We start from the raw sequence: 22,768 nt of genomic DNA, 5'->3' as shown, positions 1-22,768 counted from the left end.
TTCATTTTTAAGAGTGCTGTCACAGGCCGGATAGGTAGAGGGTAAGATTGTATAATTTTTTCCTCCGATGTAAGCATAAACACGTGACGATGATAGAATCACAAAACTCGCCTTGCATGCAAATCGCGGTCCAACATTTCCTTTCGTCTTCCCAATGCACTCGCAACATCGCAAAATATTCAAAATCATTAGGAATCATCGGCTATCTTGATACAACATAAGGAGTTGCATAACTGATTTGGAACACAGGCCGAAAAAGATAACAGGAATAAAAGACACGAGCTATTGACGTATTTCCTGACACTACAGAATAGGATTTACCCCAAGTTCGAACAATGGTTTATATTGCGTATTAGTTTATCTAACACTATCACGAAAACGAGCATAAGCAAGCTAAGTTCTGGCTTCTAAGGAGATAATAAACACGCATGTGCGTCATGGCGTGTTTAATGTGATAAGGCAATACAATGAGCCGGTGGCAAACCCTTTCAGTTTAGCTCTCAGCTATTTATTTCACGAATTATTTCACGAATCGGGAGTACGGCATACTTGTGGAAATCAGAACTAGAAATGTTTTTGTCTTTAAAACGCAGGTTCTCTTATTTTATTTTATTTTTAATTCAGACAGGCTGCGACAGAAGCACATATATGTCGTTTCTGCATGTGGGCTTTTCGGCTACATTCCGCACCTGGATGTCACTTCATAGATGACTAATTACATAAAATTAATTAAACAACTTTTTAATCAGAAGATTCCTGCCAAAGGTGAGGTAAAGCAGGATTGGAGGCATTTGATATTCGAGCCATTCAATGATCCAACCCACTCGCTGGCTTATCGGAGTTGCGAAGTATTTTATCTGGATCTCAGCGCGTGCCCGACGCTCCAGTCAGTAGAGAGTTTTAGGCAGAGTTCGAGGTAACTCGTTACTGTAACTAAGTTCCTTTTTTTTTTTTTTTATTCGCTTTTCACTCGCGTCCACATATTTTCTTGCTTCCTCTCCGGTTCTTCCATGGCATTTTATGCCATAAAACATGATATTCAATCAATGACAGTATTCTATTCAGGAAGTAAGAACCGCTGCCATTGAAATTAAGCTGAACCATTGTGAGCCCACAGGGAGTAAGATGCAAAGAGTTCCAATTGTTAGACATAAACGAAAACGATTAATTAACGATTTAAATGATCAATCAATCAATCAAAACGATCTAAGAGTGTGTCACTCCTTCGCAGGCAACTCAAGGTCTAACTCAACTGCTCACGCGCGCTGGACCTGTGTAGTGCTATTTCGTGTCCGAAGTAACTTAGAAGTAACTCGTTCTTTTTTTAAGTAACTCCGTAACTGCAAGTTACATTTCACGCTAAAGAACTTCGTTATTAACTCAGTTTTCACACGGTAATTTAAACCGTAACGAGTTCCTTTCGACGGGTAACTTCTCGTTCTATGGTTTAGGAGAACGTAGCCCAAGCAGCACAATGTACTGAAAGTAGAGTGCAATAGGGGTGGATGGGTAGATGGGAGGCCTTGAACAGGCTCATGAAACTAAAGGACATTGATAAGACACGTACCGTCCACCCCTGTTGCACTCGACTTTGAGTACATTGTGCTGCTTGGGAGAAGTTTCTCACGATAACGTTTCTGAAAACATGATAAGCCAACCCAAGCAGCCCAATGTACTGAAAGTCGAGTGCAATAGGGGTGGATGGGTAGATGGGAGGCCTTGAACAGGCTCATGAAACTAAAGGACATTGATAAGACACGTACCGTCCACCCCTGTTGCACTCGACTTTCAGTACATTGTGCTGCTTGGGAGAAGTTTCTCACGATAACGTTTCTGAAAACATGATAAGCCAACCCAAGCAGCCCAATGTACTGAAAGTCGAGTGCAATAGGGGTGGATGGGTAGATGGGAGGCCTTGAACAGGCTCATGAAACTAAAGGACATTGATAAGACACGTACCGTCCACCCCTGTTGCACTCGACTTTCAGTACATTGTGCTGCTTGGGAGAAGTTTCTCACGATAACGTTTCTGAAAACATGATAAGCCAACCCAAGCAGCCCAATGTACTGAAAGTCGAGTGCAATAGGGGTGGATGGGTAGATGGGAGGCCTTGAACAGGCTCATGAAACTAAAGGACATTGATAAGACACGTACCGTCCACCCCTGTTGCACTCGACTTTCAGTACATTGTGCTGCTTGGGAGAAGTTTCTCACGATAACGTTTCTGAAAACATGATAAGCCAACCCAAGCAGCCCAATGTACTGAAAGTCGAGTGCAATAGGGGTGGACGGGTAGGTAGAAGGCCATGAACAGAATTCTGGAACTAAAGAACATTGATAAGACACATACCGGCCACCCCTATTGCACTTGACTTTCAGTACATTGTGCTGCTTGGGAACTGCGTGATTCCTTTGGAGTGACTGACATAACGTTGCTGATATCTGCTTGACTGACAGCGATACGGAGTCTAAATCAGAGGGATGTCCTAAATTTCCATCGTTCCACAGGACGCAGCCCCATGGTTTCTCTTCCTATTTCAACATCTACGTCGACTTCTAGAGAAATGATAAGGCCGCCCTCTTCCGACCAATATCCTCTTGTCTGCTCTTGCGTCTATTTTAAGCTCTGACGTCTATCATTTCTGTTTTGAGCTACAAACGAGTAAATGTAACGTGCAAATTAATGTTAACCCTATCAGGAAGACAACCTTAATAATTCGAATTCCGAAAAGAAAAGATTGTATGTATGTATCAGGCTGTGCCGTGTACATTGGGTATTTCACTACGATGTAATAGATCAATATTATAATATGTATCATAATAATAGCAGTTTGTGTATGTCTTCGGCTGATATTGTTTGCTCTTTTTTTCCCCTGTTTTTGACGTTTGTCGTACCGGTCCCTCACAAGATGCGTGACTAGTACTTCAGTTTATCTGTGTTGTTATCCTGGACAGTTCAACAGGGCTTGCCCTTGCAGTCCTATCGTACCTGTACTTTGACAAATGTGGTAAAATGCAATAAAAAGAAAGAAAGAATATACATATATAATATATCTTTGTCGCATTCGGTTTTGCTCTCGTACGTACTCTCGATAGCAGAGATGGAACAAAAACGGCGACGTCAAATAATAATAAGACATAAAAAACAAATTGAAACTTATTGGTCGACATGTGTTTGGCTATACACTTTGACTGAACCTCATGGAACTTATTTTTTAGCTATTGGCTAGTAATTTGGGCCATACAAACGCGCAAAACACCGAACCACGGGATGCACATTTTTAAATGGATTTTGAGTTTGAGCTTGAGGACCAACCCATCCTGCTTTTCAGCTTATTTCATAATGGTGAATCATCACCAATCACAAGTTCTGGCCCCTTCTCGGTTCGCGAACCCGCTTGTCATCCGTCGACATGTTTTGTGTTGTCTACACATGACTCGGACAAAAACGGTCGTGGAACTCAAAATTCGGAAACTGAGAAATTGAGAATTGATTATAAAAAAAATTCCGTCACGAGTAAAATTTAAGAACTAATTCCTGCTGAACGTTAACGAAGCCCGCGTCAAGTTGAATGTTCACATCGGGGATCGGAAGCGCTCTACGAAAACAATGCGATAAAAAGAAAGCTGTCAAGTTAAAGATCCCCAATGTGACGTCCAGCCGCTTCAAATGAATCAGGCGCTTATAGGACCGTTATCCTGAACACCTTCCGAGCCAAACATAGGCAGTATATACGCTGTTTCACATCTCAAGCATACACTTCCTTGGCGAGCGACTTGGAAATGCGGACGTAGTGTATATTCCTCGTATGTTACGCTATCGTGTATAGCGCGCGCGCTCTGTCTTCTGCGAATAATAACAGCTGTCGTCTGCATGCTGACGGTTGCTCCAAAGCAGTCGGCTTCTCACTATAATCTCGCGCGCAGCTATCTGTGGTGCGATATCGTCTCGTATATAGGGGCAGGTACATTATCGGCGAGCGATAATGGCCTCTGTTACCTGAAACTGTGGCGAGGTGCGATATCGTCGCAGCGGCGTTGTGAGCGGGGCAGTGTCAGAACTAGGCCTAACCGTGCAAGAAAGTCGTCTGCTCGTGCTAGGCTTAATGGAACTCAAGTGCGTGATCTCACAATGGAGCAGTGTGCTCCCGGTGTTATTGGTGCTGGAGGTGGTGACACCGATAGCCGGTAAGGTTTTTTTCCACTAAGATTTCTGTGTCCGTTAGGCCTAGCAGTGGGAAGAGTTGCATGACATTGCCCAGAACCGGAATTACGTAACACAGGCACGTAAAATCACGAGAATAACCTTTAGAGAGAAAAAAAAAGTGGGGAAAGGGGACATGATATCCTGTAGTGCAAAATTCCTGCTCCATTCTGTTCGAAGGTATCTGTTTCTTGAACTTTCGTATAATTTCGAGCTTTATGTGCATAATTACCGGTGTGTGCCACAGGCTCATTTTGATGTATATACACAATTTTGACATATATACATTTTTGATGTCTATACACAGCGCAAACTAATTAATACACGTACGTAACATAACACCGTAACAATAAAGTATTCATATTTCCCGTGTGGCAGCTCACTGCAAAACTGTTTATCATACGCAAGATCACCGTTCCAAGGCGCATATCACAGGGCACACGGGATAACCTCGACCAAAGTGAGCATTCGACGGTCGGAATATCCTGTTGAAACATTCCCATGCACGTGTACAGGTCACAAGTGCGGAGTGATATTTATCACCTATTCTCGGTGCTTGGCAGTGTCACCCCTGGATGCAATCGCTGCCAACGCATATCAGACAGTAGGGAACAAAAACAACTTAAGTGCCAGCACGGGCCCAAGCTTTCCATGCAATGATATGTCAATACCGCAATCTCCTATATTATTTTTGCGCAAGGCATCAAGGACTCCCATATATGGTACCTTAGCCACAGCTGCATTGGGAGAAATATACAGATTCGATCACAACCGAACAGTTTTGAGCAGACAAGCTGGAGGTCTCTACGTTCGTGGAAACATGTAATGTAAAAAGTTAGAAGCGTTCCAATCGCGAGCCGCATGTAGCAGACGTCAAACGCGGTTGCAAACATAGCAGACGACAGCTTTCCTAGCAGACACCGTGCAGACACGCTGTGCAAATACCCCGTCGCTTGGTCACAAAGCGAAAAGCTGTCACATGCATTTCTAAACCGCTTTCAATATTCCTATGAATAAATCGTTATACTGTGCGTCTCATATGTACGAAATTGCGCTGTCACAGTGCATCGGGTAATTAGATCGTGTGCACATTTCTTCGTGTCAGGTTTTCAAAAACCCATGACGATCACTGTTTTGTGAGTTATGACGGACAGCGAAAGACTGCCTTTCCATGTTTGTACCTGGAACCACGACTGTGAGGGTTTTTTTTTTACCAGCGTTTTTCTTTTTCTTTTTTTTTCTTCTGAATTATCGGGGCGTACCTGGTGAGCGGAGAAATTCGGTCCAATTTGTAAAGAAGGGAGAGAGAGAGAAGTGCACTATAACAGGACGAAATTCACTGGGACCATCGGGTGCATCTCTGCTCTTTCGACAAGGGCGTAATGGGGACTATGTCACCACCACATATAAAGTGAAAATCTGTGTGATATAAATGCCACGTGCCTAACTGATAGCCCTTGCCAAAGCGACCCTGTGGTGTCAATTTCAAGATTACTTCGTGGCCAGCAGAAACGTTTATTGTTAGACATGAAAATGGCACGTGCATGTGCGCGATACGGAACCAGTCTGCGCTTTCCCCTTTCGCAATTACGCCGCGCCCTGCGTTTGGCTGTTCTCGACAACGTCGTGTTGCGCAACCGCCTACACGTAAAAGCTTCGTGCCTTTCAGAGCGAACGGCCACCTACTATTCAACAGATAGTGGAGACTTTTATTGTGTCGTTTGGACAGCAGCGATAAACGGTAGCGCAAACGATACGAGGCAGTTTTTCGTCATAACATCACCTGATCCGTTCTCATTGTTCCAAAAAACTGTGTAAGCACATATTCACACCGGCGACTTTGCAGCGAAAGACGTCATAGCTTTCTGCTTACACGTGAGCGCGAGGTCATCGCGATTTATTGTGTTGGGACTCGGGACATCCCAAAACCCCGGCTGCTCGTTGACATCATGTAATCCCGGGATTCCTGTTTGTTCTGGGAGGTACCCGGGTTCGAATCCCGGTGCCGGCTGTGCTGTCTGGGGTTTTTCCTGGGTTTTCCTCAGACGCTTTCAGACATATGTCGGCACAGTTCCCTTAGAAGTCGGCCCAGGACGCACATTCCTCCAGGGCGTGAGTCGTGACGTTGCCCACATACGTGAAGCCGACAACGGCAAGCCCTATCACCACCACCACCACCACCACCTGTTTGTTCTCTCTCTCTCTTTTCTTTTTTGCCTTCGACATTTGCAGTATTGGAGTAATCCCAGAAATTTCTTGAAAAAATAAAAAATGATTTCAATATTTGAATGGAATGTTGCGAAGGTACTGTTAGCGAGTCGCGACGCGGAACTGTTTGGACGATCTACGTTTTTTCTTTTGTTTTTTTTCTCCTTAGTTGCCTCCGAAGCACATTAATGCCGCGCACAAATTTCCTTCTATGTAGTGCGGTGCAGTGAGGGAGCTTCGTTTGTTGACTGTTGCGACACACGCTCCGTGCATTGATAGGGGTATCGCCAGTGTCGAACGATGTGTGTGGCGCCGTGCTCGTGAATAACAGAAGAATGAAAAAGAACAAAGAAAGGCTTGTGATCACAGGCGTGTATTCTACGATGAGCACACAAACGTGCAATAGCGACTTCCCGCAGACGTCACGCGATTCAACCATCGTGTGGTTTTACTTATTGCCTGCCGGACGTAGGCACAGTTCCCTTAGAAGTCGGCCCAGGACGCATATTCCCCCAGGGCGTGAGTCGTGACGTTGCCCACATACGTGAGGCCGACAACGGCAAACCCTATCACCATCACCACCACCACCACCGGAGGTAAACTGAGTGCAAATGGAGGAGGTGTAGCAAAACACTGAACACAGTTGGGGACTCTATGAAAGGTCTACACAAATATCTCCTTCGACGCAACATGAAGCACTGACTTGGCAAATATATTATTTGTATAGTGTAGACCAGCCAGATTTTTCTTCAACATTTCATGTAGTATGTTGTTTGTCAGGTTTTGATGCTTTGATTATCCAGTTTTGTAAGGAAGGCCCTTCTAGAGGACCCTTGGAAGCTCCATGACCGAGCGTGACAAGCATTTCGCCTTGTTCTTATCCTCGAGACCTCAGTAGAAAACTACCTCCACAGCTACTTTTCGTACTGGATGACAGTACTCACTGAGTAGTCCCTTTTTGGAGGACCCTTGGAAGCTCCATGACCGAGCATGACAAGCATTTCGCCTTGTCCCTATCCTCCAGACCTCAGTAGAAAACTACCTCCATAGCTACTTTTCGCACTGGATGACAGTACTCACTGAGTAGTCCCTTTTTGGAGGACCCTTGGAAGCTCCATGACCGAGCATGACAAGCATTTCGCCTTGTCCCCATCCTCCAGACCCCAATAGAAAACTACTTCCATAGCTACTTTTCGTACTGGATGACAGTACTCACTGAGTAGTCCCTTTTGGAGGAGATTTGGGAGCTCCATGACCGAGCATGACAAGCATTTTGCCTTGTCCCCATCCTCCAGACCGTAGTAGCAAACTACCTCCACAGCTACTTTTCGTACTGGAGGACAATACACACATCGCGTTGGCGCGTCTACCTCCTACTTGATGACAATACTCACTGCGTGGTCCCTCGATATATATATGATTGCTATATTTTTCCTGTATTTCTTCCACTTGCGCAATTTTCGTAAGGTGCTAAGTCTTGCGTGAACGCAGTCAGGGGTTGAAATCTTGTGCAAGAAACGAGTTGTTGCACGCGAATGTTTTCTTTGTTTCCAGTTTCTTCCGTTTCTCCATTCTTCTCCATTGCCCACACTACCAACCTTTCCGAACCGTACTCTCCGGATCCCTAAACGAGCTAGACTCTCGTCCAATCTCTCTCACAAAATTGCCTGGTCCCTGGCCACATCTAGGCCACCAGTGCTCTGCTCTCAAAAGCTCTCTTCACCTTTCTGCATACCATAGGACTTCGATCCTCACTGTGAAGGGGCTCATTATTTCATTCCCCGCATCACCATCACCAATGGGGTAGAGCATCGCCCCTGACGATGAAACTCCCCATTCATCATCTTGTAATAAAGTTGTTGTTGTTCCTACCATCCAATTCTAAAGCCCTTACAAAGCCGTTAAAAAATGATCGAAAACAAGCATTTTTGCCTCTGTCAGTGTAAGTTGCCTCGAAGACGCGCCTCTTGCCACACCCAATGCGGCGTGAAAACGGGAGAGAGCCTTGCTAACAAATTGAATTATTCCAATTTTCTAACCTCCTCGACGCAGTAATCAAAGCAGTTTCTTTCGGAACACCTAGTATTTGCCGGAAAAGGAAGAACGACCGTCCGCAAGTGGAATGACGCAGGCACAGCTCCTGTCTTGCAGAATATGAGGACCGTACCTGAGTTCACCCCGAGAACTATAGCTCCCCAGCGGTATGCCAAGGTCGTGCTGAGAGCTGGGAAGTCGTGGGTTCGAATCCTACCACCGACAACCTCCATATGCCCCACTCCTATACCTGCTTTAAGACAAAATATATAATATAAACTAAAGACAAACTACACCTCACCAATCAAGAAAGGGGCCGAATGTAGTCCGTCAACCAGAGCAGAGTTACTCCGCCGCAGACACTACACGGTTCCTGCATTCTCCAAAAACGCTTTTGAAAATAGTGCGCCTTTTAGTCGTAGGTCGTAATGATTATATTCGGATGTCATAATAGGAACCTCCGAACATCCCATGAAGCGTGAAAGTCACTGAGAAGGTTAGCCAGCTGTAGGACTCGAACCCACATCTTCTGGATTGCCGGTCCAGGGCTCTACCAGTTGAGCTAAGCTAACACGCCTTCTCACCGACTTCCAGGTTGCGTCATCTGAAGGGACAAACCAGCCAGCCACTCTCTCTCACTCATCCTCCTTTCACTCTTACATTTTTGCTCACTCACACACCCATTCATACGACGGGATCGACGCAGGCGGCAACTGATGAACGTGAGAGAACTGATGTTCTGAGGCTGGAACAACATAGAAGGGACAAATACATACAAAGCCTTTGTATGTATTTGTCCCTTCTATGTTGTTCCAGCCTCAGGACATCAGTTCTTTCATGCTCCGAACATCCGCACAGTCTGCGACGTCCGCCTCCAGAAAAAGAGGTGGTATTGTGTGTGTGGGGGGGGGGGGGGGGGGGATGTACGTTTGTCCACCCTGGAAGCATTTTGTCCCCGCCCCCTTGGAAAAAAAATCCTGGGAACGCTCATAGGTGGGGCTTAAACGTATAGCCTTCGTCGGACGAACGCGAATATAGGCAAATTCCCTGTGCAATATGGCAAATATGTGACGGGTCGAGCATATTAATAAGTCAAATACTACTTCCTCGTAACGACTTGTGAGGAGTAATGAAATTGCGTATAACTCTCTCATTTCAGGTAACCCCTTAGAAATGTGCCACTCGGACCAAAACTGCACAGCTCCTTATCGTTGTGTTGATTACCACTGCACCTGCCCTGAAGGATACGACGTCACGAAGTGGGGTTGTGAACCGCGTCCTCGTGAGTTCCCATTCACACACCACTACTTTTAGAATACGTACTGTCGCAGTGTAATCAATTAATCTAAAAGCGATCAGTAGACAGACGCATAAACAATAGGAAGATGCAACTCTTGCATATCCTGTTACGGACACTCTTGCAAACCACTGGGCGTCTTCTACGCTGCGCTACGTGAAATTAGAGCCAAAACATAGGGGACTAACGGAAGTCACGCTGAATCCTGCGAGATCCCTCTTCCCTCAGTTCCCTGGTCCGTAGGTCAGCGTGTTCCCTATTCCCTTAGTTATGTTCCTTTTTTTTTTTCACTGATTTTATCTAGTGCGAGCTACCTGCTGTTTTAGTTCTCCCCAGCTGTGCCTAGTCCTTATACCATTCGTTGAGGTAACCAGCGTGTGTTGGTCTGTTGCAGGTGAACTAGAAGGTGAACTGAACGGCCCATGCTTAGAGAGTACGTCGTGCCCGCTCAACGCAGAATGTCGCAGGTCTCGTTGCGAGTGCAAAGAACGCTTCGTAGGGATGCGGAACGCGTGCTACAGGAAAGGTGAGAGACTGAGAACCCAGCACGACCGGGATTTCACAAGTGTCCTTTTCCCCCGGTAGCGTTTCCTGGTGAACCGTGCGAGGTTGCTGAACAGTGCCCGCGTCTGGCAACATGCGAGAGTGGCGTCTGTGCGTGTCTTCAAGGCACCAGGACCACGGCAACTTCATGCGTCACTTTCAAGACACCAAGTAACTTGCCTGTCCTTGTATGGTTTGTGATAGAGTACAGCTGCGCAGTCGCATCCTTTCCAGTGGATTTCGAAACTGACCACAGTACCGAACACCCCACGCGAAATTGTGGCATAGTTTGACTGTTATTTGATCGAATACATGCCAAGAGCAGACGCCGAACGCTGAGCGTATTCCGGAATTCCCTCTCTGAAAAAACGAGAAAACGTCACTCCCTAAGAACCAATGAGGGCGCGGCCTTGAGAACAGGAATCCACCTTTTCAGAAAAGCAAGCACCACCTTGGCGCGCGCAAGGGCTCATGGGAACTTCGAGCGCCCTTAAGACATTACGAGACGGCCAGAGGCGGAGGCAGGAGAAGCAAAACAACGTTACCGGTATGCGCAGCAGCAGCGTCAGCCGGGGTAAATCATAAACGAAGCAGACGACAGAGCAATGTCCCTCAAAGTTCCCATGCAGCTTTGCGCAGCGCGCATCTTTTTAAAATCGTCTATAGACCCTTTTCACTGACCTCATTCCGTCCGCCATACTCTTGTTTTCGCACGTGCTCGCACCACAGTTAATGCTGGTAGCGTGCACGCGCCATGCACAAAAGTATGGCTGCCACAAGCAGGGGGAAAGGCTATGCCGTCTTCGACAGTGACGTCAGATGAAAAGAGTCTATTCTGCGGGCGTCTGGACGGCGCCTTCCTCATCTGGGCGCCAAGCTCTCTCACTGCTCCGCTTAGGGAGTGACGTCACGTCGCCGGTGCCTCTGCAGCAGCGGAAGCAGCGCTGAGCTTTAAATTCGTTTGCCGAACATATAATGGTATCGGTTCCATGGATGGGTTTGCGGATGCGATAAGCGAACGGGGGGATGTCGACGTCACATCGTGAAGTTCCCAGGCCCAATCCCTGCCGTTCCTTTAGCCGGCTTGCGCGGAATAATTTATACTGGAATCCACGCTGCGTGAAATTCCCGCGCACAGACGTATGCGCGACGACACTGTGACAGCACGAGGGCGTTTCCTTTGAGGAGGAGGCGTGTAGAGAACGCTGACTCGTGACCATCCTGGCGAGAACGTCACAGCAACGTCACGCGAGCTCCCGAGGAAAGTCTCCTACTTCCTCCTCCCCCTGGATGCGAATTCGCTGCTGGCTGAATCTCACGACAAAATACGCATAACTGGATAAGACGTCGGTTTCGTGCGAAATGGTTCGCCGAGGAGTTGTTTGGAGTAAAACCGTCCTGCCAGTCATATTGAGCTCGGAGTCACAGACGCTCAACATACAAACATGCATGTCGGACGCGTAATAGCTGGTCATATACTGACGATAGAAAACATGTTTCGCAAAACTGTTTGCTCCACACACTTGTTTGAGTATGTACACGGCTCTCAGTATGCATAATGCGCACAATCCTTTTAGTAGCCGATACTGACATCGCTACCCGGTAAACAGTCGGCGCCAGAGACAGTACATGGAGCTATGCAGCAGATACCTGACGGATTCATGTCGTGTCGGTATACGCTTCGTTTCATCGTCGACGCTGTTTTCTTTATTCTACTTTTCGAAAATATTAGGTTCGGGCGAGAGCTTCGGTACTAAGATTACTATTCGCCCAACCCTACTATAGCACGCTACCTATATACCGGCGCCACGAATTATTGTCTGCCATTATAGTAAGTACCGGGAAGGCGAAGTGGGCATGTCTGCGGTCATCAAATGGTGACTGCGAACTGCGCAAAGTAGAAGCGCAGAAGTCAGGAGGTGACCTTGCAGCTGCGGACCTAGGAGCCATGAGCGGGTCGAGCCTGGAAGCCTCCTTTGGCCCCAACGCCCACAGTCCAGGTATGACGCCGGCCTGACACATACCGTGTTACTTCGTTGTTGATCATGTTAGTGCAGTCGAGAGACAAATTCCTTCAAGTCGTTGCATAGACATTTTAGGTGACTGAACACACCGAATATTAAAATGTCTAATTAATAAGTTACTAATTAATTTTAGGCATTTAGTCGTCCACCAGTTATATGCCATTTTCCCGTAGGATGTACGCATGGCCGCGTAATTCCCTCCCTGCGAAAACTTAGGGGTACGATCTCACGTAGCTTTATTACGAATATTCTGTGTAGGATTAAAAAAGCGCCCTGTATATACAGGGTGTTCAAAATTAAGCTTTCACTAGCACTTTATAAATAGGCGAACAAAAGAAAACTGGTGCTATTTTTCTGTTCCTTGAGTAAGAAACAGGAGCTACATAATTAGCAGCGCCTGTTTCTTACACAAGTAGCGTAAAGTTATCATCCGGTTTCCTGTCATCGCTGTGTTCGTGTAGCGCTTGTGAAAGCTTAATTTTGAACACCCTGTATGTGATGTGGATGTGGACTGGATATGAGTGTTGAGGATTCCTCCAAGTATAACGATGGAAATACACGCCTCACATCACCAGTAAATTTAAGATTGTATCCCTCGCAGAACGATGTCCCTAGAGATATACATGCAGGACACGCTTTCGAAACCATACAAAATATACTACTTGGCATAGCCGAAGAGTTCATATTGTAGCTCCTTTAAGTGTATGATGCATTAAATATTGGGTGACTTTACCGTAAGAGAGTGCTCAGAGTTGCACGTAGAATTCAAACCCCGTTAAAAGTGTAGTTTTGCCCTAAGGCCGCAACAGAAAAGAACTGTTGTCGATTCACAGTTTTGTCCAACACGTGTATGTTTCCTATTTAGGCTGAACCCGTCCTTGTAGAAGAGGAGGTGTTAACCAGCTACTGAGCACGGAGCACAAGGTAGCTCCTGTGAGCCAGTCCAAAACAGTACAAGGCCTCGTGCACAGGAGTCGTCGAGCCATGTGCAGCAGCGGACGTCTCTCATCCAGGCAGTCGTCGACATGCTGAATGGTCCTGCTCCCCAGCAGGCAGACGAAGTCGATGACTTCTTGAAGCTACTGGGCAACGTCATACGTTCCGTTCCGCCTGGGATACAACGGGACAAGTTGTTCCATGCAATGTGGACCACAGCCCTGAACGTGAAGCATGGGACAACTGAATTTGTTTAGGCAAACGTCCATAAAAAATCTGTCTACGTTGAATCATTGGTGTAGACTGCAATTATTCTGTGGCGATTCACACTGCTACTCACCAGCTTCTTCCAAGTCCAAGTGAACCACGAAAATATGCCCACAAGTTTTCTCTGACATCATTAGCCGTGGATGCGTGTGGTCCTGACCTCGGGACTCTCGTGGACCCATGCCCTTCGGGGAGGTCAGAGTGGTACTTGCCGCCATGCATCACACACACACACACACATACATTGGATGGTGATGGGGTGGGCGATGCATCACAGTTCACATCACGCAATTGGAAAATATGTATACTTATAGGTATAGAAACAGACGCACTATCATCGCAGTAGTAGCTAAACTACGGAAGCTATTACGTAAATCAGTGGCGTAGTCGGGGGGGGGGGGGGGTCCAACCCCCCAAGATCGTACCTCTCGTAGTGCATTTGGGAGAGGGAAACGAGGGTGAACAGGGTGAATTCGTCAACAGGGGGCGCTATCGAAGCACTAGACTTTTTGCGAAGGTCCTGCAGACACCGGCCAAGAACTGAGTAGTGAGCGGCTTGTTTGCATACGCTCATTAATTAAACAAAAATTTTAGCCTCAGTTTTACTTCGGACGCTTTCGGAACCTCTGTTTCGTACATATCGGGACCTTCACCGAAAAATATTCCAGACAAAAGAAAAACCATTCGACGCCCGATTTTTTTTTTTGGTTTTCAAGTTTCTTGCGCGGAGCAGCGAACGAATGCGTTTACTTTTTATTTCTCATTTTATTTTTCATTTTATCTTGCTCAGCTATCCGCCCGTCAATTGCGTGTTCATCCGCCTGGTTCACACAAGGGGATGACGGAAGGTGCGTTTTATCATATCTACCCCGAGACACCCAATCCTCAAATCATATTTATTTTTTTATCATAATCTGCGACGATGCCTTTGTAGTGTCGAGATAGTCAGGCGAGACGCATATACTAGTTAGCCTCTGTCTAGATCTGCCATCGCGAAGGACATCACGCAGCACAACGGTAGCCCTGACAATCTCCTTGGCATTTTGGGCGAGGACTCTTGCGGGGGCTTCTGTACACTTGCCAGCAGATCGCAAGAACGCAAACGTCCCACAAACGCAAACAAACAAACAATACGGAAAGTCCATGTTGACCTCCCTACATTCACTTGTCCGTTACAACCACTTAATGGCAAAGTTTATCCAATATGAAACAGTTCCTGGAGTTCAATATCACCTGCACTAATAACAGTAAAACTGTACAAGGGGGCGCTGATGGGGTTAGCGGGTTTGACCAGGTTATTTTAGATTAGGTCTGGTTAGGTTGGGTTAGGTTAGTGATGTGACTTGGTCAAGTTAGGCTTCCGTGTGGCCTTTGGGAGGTCGATCCCCAGCTCGCTTCGGACGGTGCCGACATCAAACTGAAAGCGTTGCCAATACCGTAAGTGGGCTTCACCTAACCCTCGCAGTCATAACGTAAAGCCGACTTCCAGGGCCGTTTCTCTTATACTCCTACCCAAATAATGCCCGTCTCGCGTTGTTGCTCGGTAAATTTCGTAGCGGCAGGGGCATCGTAGAACAACCCTCCGCTGCTGTCAAAATGACGAGTCTCGACTTGTACTCACGTTTCCGCGGTGTGATCAAGGTGTGATGCGTTTCCTTGTGGTAGCGTCGACGGTGAAACGAAGTAAACCTAGACAATGTGCCACCAATCTCAGTGATGTCAAGTGTGTAGGCGGCTCCCGCCAGCTACTGTGGGTTGTGCCCGCTGTACATGTTAGAAGCCGTGTATAGCCAAATAAGTGTATGCAGCAAGCAAAGCTGTTGTAAAAGATGTTTTGTATCGTCAATGTGACCAGCTATTATACAGCAACTTTACTTTGAGATGGCCAGCCTTTATACATCTGCTATGTGCGTTTGTATACACGTTTTTAAACACGTTTTGATCGTTTGTATACATATAACTATTGTGACTAATTGTGACTCCGGCCATAGGGAGCGATCTTTTTTGCAGTTTTCCTCGTATTCACACATTCATCTGGAGGACTAACGCCACCGTTTTTCTCGACAGAACGAAGCATAAAGTCATTAGAAGTCTACAAGGCAGCTATGATTGTGGCGGCATGTCTGATGGTCGTCGTCCTCTTGGCCTTCCTTGCCTGCGTCATTAAAAAGTAAGCCGGATGCAACGCTTCAATAATCTCGCACACCAAAACAATAATCGCGTACTACGTTGAATATTCGCATGGCGGCTGGATGTCGGGAATGTCGTATTGAGCAGACGACACCCTAGCAGACGACACCCTATAGGCGCCTGCCGTCTGCTACGGAATAGCTTGTGGCCGACACCACAGAAACGAAGCCTGATAGCCTAAACGACGTTCGTGTTCTCGGCGGAGACTATGCGGCGGCGGATTATTATGGAAACGAGCCAGCCACAAGCCGCATAGGCAGTCACTGGTAGCCACAGAAAGCCTGTGTTTGAAATCGCCTGCCGCGATTGGCTGACATCCTGACTAAAAACGTCAACTTGCGAATAAGCGAGAGTATCGGCGGCAAGCAGGCCTTGTGTGGGCAGGCAGGTGACGTTCGAAGAGCACGAAAAGGGAGTCTGGCCATTAGGAGGAGCCTAAAAAAGAGGCTCGACATGTTAATCAAACTTGGGCGCATTTCATTGGTTGCCGTTTTCCATGTGGGACGCCATGACACCAAAATTTCTCCAAAATGGAGGATGCTGCTTGGAACGGCGAAGCGGAGATTTCGTGACAAAAAAAAAATTTCATAACCTACTCTAATCTCATTCTGTAAGTATATATCCTCCTGTATCTATCTGCAAAATCAGCCTCAACTTTCGCTCCGCCATCATTATTTACGCGAAAATAACGTTATAACGTTAGGCCTAGTGAAGACCGCGCGGCCCCAAGAGAATAGCAGGAAAGACTGCACTGATGCGTAAGATTTTGCATTATATAATTGTACTTTATTTATACATACATCTTAGTCCACTTTTCATTCCATCTGCTCATGTTACGTGATTTAAAAGTTCATACCGGCAGCCGCCTGTTATGAAGAAGCCGTTCTGCCGCTCTCCTAGCCAATCACTTCTGAGAGCAACCATTTCTGCAGTTCTGAGTCTTCCCAATATGCCTCTCTCCATGCAGATGGCGTTGATAAAGGTGGCAAAAATCCGTCGATTTGAACTGTCACCAGTGATATCCGTTTCAATCCAAGTCAATCAAGTTTCTCCAAAATGGTGGCAGTGCAAATAAGGGTGAGGTATAAGTACTGGATGGCCTTCAATAATAGGGAACTGTATTTCAACCTGCGATTGGCTAGATACCTCAAAAATTGGGTGGAGCCTCAGGAATATGCAGGTCCCATTAATGGTCAGACTCCCTTTTAATACACGGCACTGACGAAAAGGAACTATACGTTTAGCTCTCGCGTTCACGCGGCAGTAGAGAGCTATGAATCGTTTTTGCGCACCTTCCGCTGAAGCATTCTGGGATTCGTCGCTCGTGCAAATACACGGTAACCCACAAAAGAAACTGAGTCTGTTGTATGTCTCACGGAGTTGTCGACCTCTTATCGGTTACGGCGGACGCTTCCCTTTTCAGATCCTTCTTCGACGGTGCTCCATCAACGTTGCCATCGGTATTCTCGGTTTCGGAAACCGTGCCGGAAGCTCGACATCCGACGTACGAGAAACCGCCGTCTTACGAAGACGTGGTACGATCTCCCCCGCGTCAGGTAGGCACGTCGTCGGCGTTGACCGGCAGAAGCTTGATGAGTGCCCCATTGACGCTGACCGATTTCATTTCAGGAAGAACCGCCTTCTTACGCTGACGTCATGGGAGCGTGTGGCTCCTCCCACAATCCTGGTTTCGTTCCGGACGTCTAGAGCATAGTTTCCTTGTTGTAACATACGCGTTATTTATCTCAAGCTTGATATTCAAGCTCACAGGCTCAGGGTTGAGACAGGGACGCGCGGGATAAGCGTGTCGACGTTGCTATACGCAACATGCGTCGATGTGACGCATACTTTTTTTAGGCGCAGACTATGCATCACTATGACGCAGCAAATATTGTCTTGTTTTACTTCGTACTATGTCCAAATAGTACATTTCCGTCCCTATGTTTTCAATTTTGTATTTTTTTTATGTTGAATACGGTGGCTCAAGTGAGAAGCAACCAGGCGCGAATCTAAAAGGGGCAGCCGCGGATGGAACCTTCCTTTGTCGTTTTCTGCCGCTGCGTAGTTCTTCAGTTAGTCGTAGGCAGTGTATGTTGCATGCTGACCACGGCCACCCCCCATCAGAAAAGTCCCGGTTCCGCCCCTGCCAGTAACATCGGGTTCCAACGTTCAGTCGGGGCTGTTACCATAAAGTATGACTACTAAACTATGATTACTAAACTCATGACTAGGTGTGATCATGAACACGCCTTCCATGATAATTGCAGAAGATACTCTGCTAGCAGCAGCTATAGTGTTACGTGGCAGGCGACCATGTAAGACACTTGTGTATAGGCATACATTGTAAATAGTTACATCTTAGCACTTCATCAATCACTGCAATGACCGTGCTGGATACAAAATGATGAATGTGTGATGGATGATATGAAACAAATAAAGTATATGTGCAAAGTACAAGAAAGGCAATACCAAAATGATTTCCCTACGTGAGCACCATTACCATCCATTACTTGCGTGACCGTTGATCGATAATAGACCTCTCCCTGTTTGTAAACAAATGACGTCACAGTGTTCGACAGCGCCACCAATTTGGTAGAGTTGAACTACACACGAAAGCCACGGTCTTGATGGGATTACGAAGGTCCCTGAGAGGGACGCGACCTTCGGTCCTACTTTTCTTTCAATAGGAGGCAGCGAACAAGTGACCATTCGTGGAACCCAGCCCTCCCCATCCGACTTGTTCCGGCTTCAGTCTGTCTACCAACGTCATGATGACGTTTCTCGGGTAGATGTCTCTTACCGCATAAAATTACAAACAACAGACCTATTCTTGTACTCCACCGACACTCAGACGTCACCACTATGAGCGCCCACCCCTGCATTCCCCAGGGGCATGGCTAATATTGGTAATGGGAGAGAGCTGTCCCTTGTCAGCAAGGGGACGTCGCTGCAAGAAGTAAGACATCTGAAGAGTTGGGACACCGCGCGTTTTAACCATCATCAAAGGGAGCAATAATGTTGTGACATGTAACATGGCTCGAAACCGTGCTTCATTCGTTAAGCTGTCCATCAGGAGTCACCACGAAAAATATTTTCGGTCTGCGGAGTATCATAGCTAGGGTTCCACATTTTCGGCTTTAAATGGTAAACCGCAAACTTATTTTTCCGTATATATACAGGGTGTTTCACCTAAAGTGATTAAAAAAATTCTAACTGGCGATGCACTCGCCGGAGGATTGTGGGACTTTCGGCAATTACCTTCTGGAAATTTTTGCAGTCATTTAGGAAGGCTTTGAACAATTTTTAACTGAGGGAAATGTATTATTTTCAATTGAACTTTTAAAATTGCCAAGGGAACCTCACTTTTTTTACGGAAATATGGAGTCCCTCGCAGATAACCGTAGTCCTAACCAAAACTATGCTCAGTATGGCAACAGAAATAGTCCAAAAAAATTAGTAAAAATTCCGCTTAAGCCCCGCCTGCCTGATTGTCGCAAAGAAGAGCGCACGTAAGGTGCGGGGAGAGGACGAAGTGTTCCCCTCCTGTTTTATCTTTCTTTTCCCCCGCTTGGACCTTGATGCTAGTGACAACCGTCTTATCATATACTAGAAGGCAAAATCAAATGAAGGCGGGGACACCTCCTCTCCTAGACGCACATTTCGCGCTCCCTCCTTTGCGACAACCAAGCAGGCGGGGCTAAAACGGAATTTTGTTCTGCTAGTTTTATATATATATATATATATAAACATTTTGTAACGAATAAAGCAACACCCTGTATGTATTATATTCTTTCCGTAGTAGCCTTTTTTTTTTTCATCATTCATTACCCGAAAAGCGCCGAATACAAATGAATGTCCGACGAAAGACTAGGGGGATTAATCGCTGCGCATGTAAAATTTGACGTGTGCAGCACACAAGCATTCGGGCAAGTACGCAAGCATCGATTACAATAAGCTTAACGGAAGACTTCACAAGGATTCGAAAAAATTAAATAGGTGAGCATGATACCGAACACGAACTACCCCCTCGATACCGAATACAACATTCGCATTCATTTTGCGAGTGTAATTAATTCGTAACTGATGACAGCAAACCAAAACCGAAATGCGAAGAGCAGAAAGCAGAGCTCCAGAATATAGAGCGGTTCATCCGCAGGAGGCTACCGTGACGTCACCCAGCATTGTCGTCTGCTTCGAAACCTGCATTCTCCCTTGCCAGATAATGTCAGCGCAGTGTGTTGCTTTCAGTGCCCTCTCGCTTCACAGAGCCGAAGCGCTCGCTTCGTAATAAACTGGTTTGCATAAAATCTGCGCAGTTTTGGAACCAGATATTTACACATGTACATGACACACATGAGATACACATGTTCCTGACATCCCAAAGGATGTACCCAGCCTTCATGGTAATCTTGTTGCGGAGACCCACCTTAATTGAGCTCTGCTTTCACGATTTAAGTACCAGAACTTCACTGTGGAGCAATAAAGTGTGCATTTTGTGATGTCTCGCAGGGGATAGTCTTGTACTGGTTTTAAGGCTGCGCTGAGACGCACAGGTTTTAAATTATGCTGCGATTTATATATTCGCCAATAACTGCATGGTAAACCATGTATATACGCCAGAAAAGTCGTCGAAATAGGCCGATTTCACGGAAATAGACGCCGAAAAAATATGCGAGGAATTCACCCAAAAATAAAAACCCAAAGCGCGGAAGCCTAATTATAACTCAGCAATCAGTCAAAGAAAGCAGCATCGGACGGTCAACACAATAGTCGCGTGGAGTAGGGAAGTCCCCGTGCATTTTTCCTTATGGCGAATTCGAGTGGTCATTTCGTGGCAGCACGGCATAGGGCGGCGCCCGCGCTGGACTACGTGACCGTTGCTACCCCAAAACATGAGTCGGGAATCTAGCAGTTTTAGTCACTTGGATCACGCTAGGGGCATCGCAGTCGCTCGTCTTCGGGTTCCGTCGTCTGCTAACCCACGCGAACCTCGACGTGCGGGCCAGTGAGGGCAATCGCAATGAGGATATTGACGAAACCGGATATAGTTGGGCACCGGGCGGATAAAGTTCGAGGTGGCAAATACACCTCTCCCTGTTTGTAAACAAATGACGTCATAGTGTTCGGCAGCGCCACCAATTTGGTAGAGGCGAACTAGGTCTCGCCCGAAAGACACGGTCTTGCGGGGAATATGGTGGTCCCTGAAAGGGACGCTACCTTCGGTCCTACGTTTCTTTCAACAGGAGGCAGCGAACAAGTGCCCATTCGTGGAACCCAGCCCTTCCCTTCCGATTTCAGTCTGTCTACCAACGTCATGATGACGTTTCTCGGGTAAAGGTCTATTCCTGGCGTTCGGAAAGTGGTGGCACTTTCCGAACGCTAGGAATTCACTGGAACTTGCATGATCAGTAAGCAAGTAGCCGTGATGGCAAAAAGTGGTGGCACTCTCCGAACACCAGAAATTTTCCAGCTAAAACTTTATACACCCGGCCTCGAAGTGACAGGGCCCTAAGCACTGTTGTTCTTTTGCCGCTGATGATTTTGTGTTTTATGGTGCAAACGCAACTTTTGCAATAATGCTGTTTGTTTTGTTTGTTTTGCGCTTCTAGTATTTTTTTTTATCAGGCCCTGCATCGGTCCCTGAGCTTGACTTGAGACTGCCCTGTGTGCTAGTCGCCTATTTGCCCACCGCTGCAGTGGCTCGTTCCTTGCTCCTCTTCCCACAGTACAAATATCGTCTATACAATTGACGGCAGACGTAACACTCAACAAGTTCTCTAACACGCCAGCAGCGCGTAACTGGGCGCTGTCGGGAGGAGTGTAGTCGTGCGCGGTCATGCAAGCTCGTTAGAATACAGCGTTGCGAACGCTCATGCAATCGAATTATCGGGTGTTCCCCCTTCAAATACGCGACTCTGACAGGACCTGAGCGTCAACTCGAATTATCCAAAAGTTCGAATTACCCTAAAGTTCGAATTACCCTAAAGTTCGAATTACCCTAAAGTTCGAATTACCCTAAAGTTCGAATTACCCTAAAGTTCGAATTACCCTAAAGTTCGAATTAACGACACCGCGCTATTTGCTTTTTCGCCATTGGAATGCTTATTTATGAATTACGGGTGAAGAAAGGTTGGACCCCTGGCTCACAGCTGCTGCACTGTAACATTGATAGAGGTTCTTGTAAATGCAACGGAAGAACTATCGTCAGTATCATGAGAAAGTGATATGTAGAGCTGAAACCACAGCACGAGTCATTGTAGAGTGAACATCACTGTTTGGCGAACTGTCTCTCTATTGACGATGTAGTCTTACCAGAGGTCGTGAGAATTTTTCCATCATTGGGTACTGTAGTACCCACCCAATAAAATATTTACTCTTTCGAACTCCAATACAATTCAATGTTACAACTTTTCACTGCGGCACGGTGAACAACACATAAATGCTTTGCAAATTTACAGTACATATTATATTCCTTATAAAAACGCCATGTGCCATGAAACACTTGCTTACGAGGCAATTCATCAAAGAAGTGAATAAATAATTGACTGTTTTACGTGCGTGATAACTTTGCTAACCCACGATTATTTGGCAAGCAGCTTCATGCGTGATTACGGAAGCTTGTCAAGGGACATCCTACTCAAGCTTAGGCTTCACCTGGCATACGCTTGAGCGTAAAATGGGGTACAGTGCTGGACAAAGGTTTACGGAACACGCTCTGGCACATTCCTACCCCCGAGTGACAAGCTAGCAGCGAATGGCACCCTATGGACTTGCAAACGGGTGACTGGGTTACCTGGGCACTTGTCTGCAAGTCCATTCGAAGTATCCGAAAGTTCGAATTAACGAGACCGCGCTATTTGCCTTTTGGCCATTGGAATGCTTATTTATCAATTACGAGTGAAGAAAGGTTGGGCCCTGGGCACACAGCTGCTGCGCTCTAACATTGATAGAGGTTGTTGTAAATGCAACGGAAGAACAATCATTAGTATCATGAGAAAGTGGTACGGTCCCATTTGCTGCTAGTGTGTCACCGTGAGGATGGAATGTGCCAAAGCGTGTTCCAT

The 22,768-nt window shown here is 46.5% G+C and overlaps 1 protein-coding gene across 1 annotated transcript; it reads left to right on the top strand.

Annotated features, from left to right (window-relative positions):
• The first annotated feature begins 3,977 nt into the window (after window positions 1-3,977).
• On the top strand, window positions 3,978-18,165 carry LOC135388022 (uncharacterized). Its single transcript, XM_064617298.1, has 7 exons — window positions 3,978-4,189; window positions 9,607-9,729; window positions 10,139-10,270; window positions 10,330-10,458; window positions 15,582-15,684; window positions 17,128-17,260; window positions 17,334-18,165. The coding sequence occupies exons 1-7, from the start codon at window positions 4,108-4,110 to the stop codon at window positions 17,409-17,411; spliced, it is 780 nt and encodes a 259-aa protein (XP_064473368.1). The 5' UTR covers window positions 3,978-4,107; the 3' UTR covers window positions 17,412-18,165.
• The last annotated feature ends 4,603 nt before the right edge of the window (window positions 18,166-22,768 follow it).

The sequence above is a fragment of the Ornithodoros turicata genome, chromosome 3 (assembly GCF_037126465.1).
Source record: "Ornithodoros turicata isolate Travis chromosome 3, ASM3712646v1, whole genome shotgun sequence".
NCBI lineage: Eukaryota > Metazoa > Arthropoda > Arachnida > Ixodida > Argasidae > Ornithodoros > Ornithodoros turicata.
This window is presented reverse-complemented; position numbering and strand designations above follow the sequence as displayed.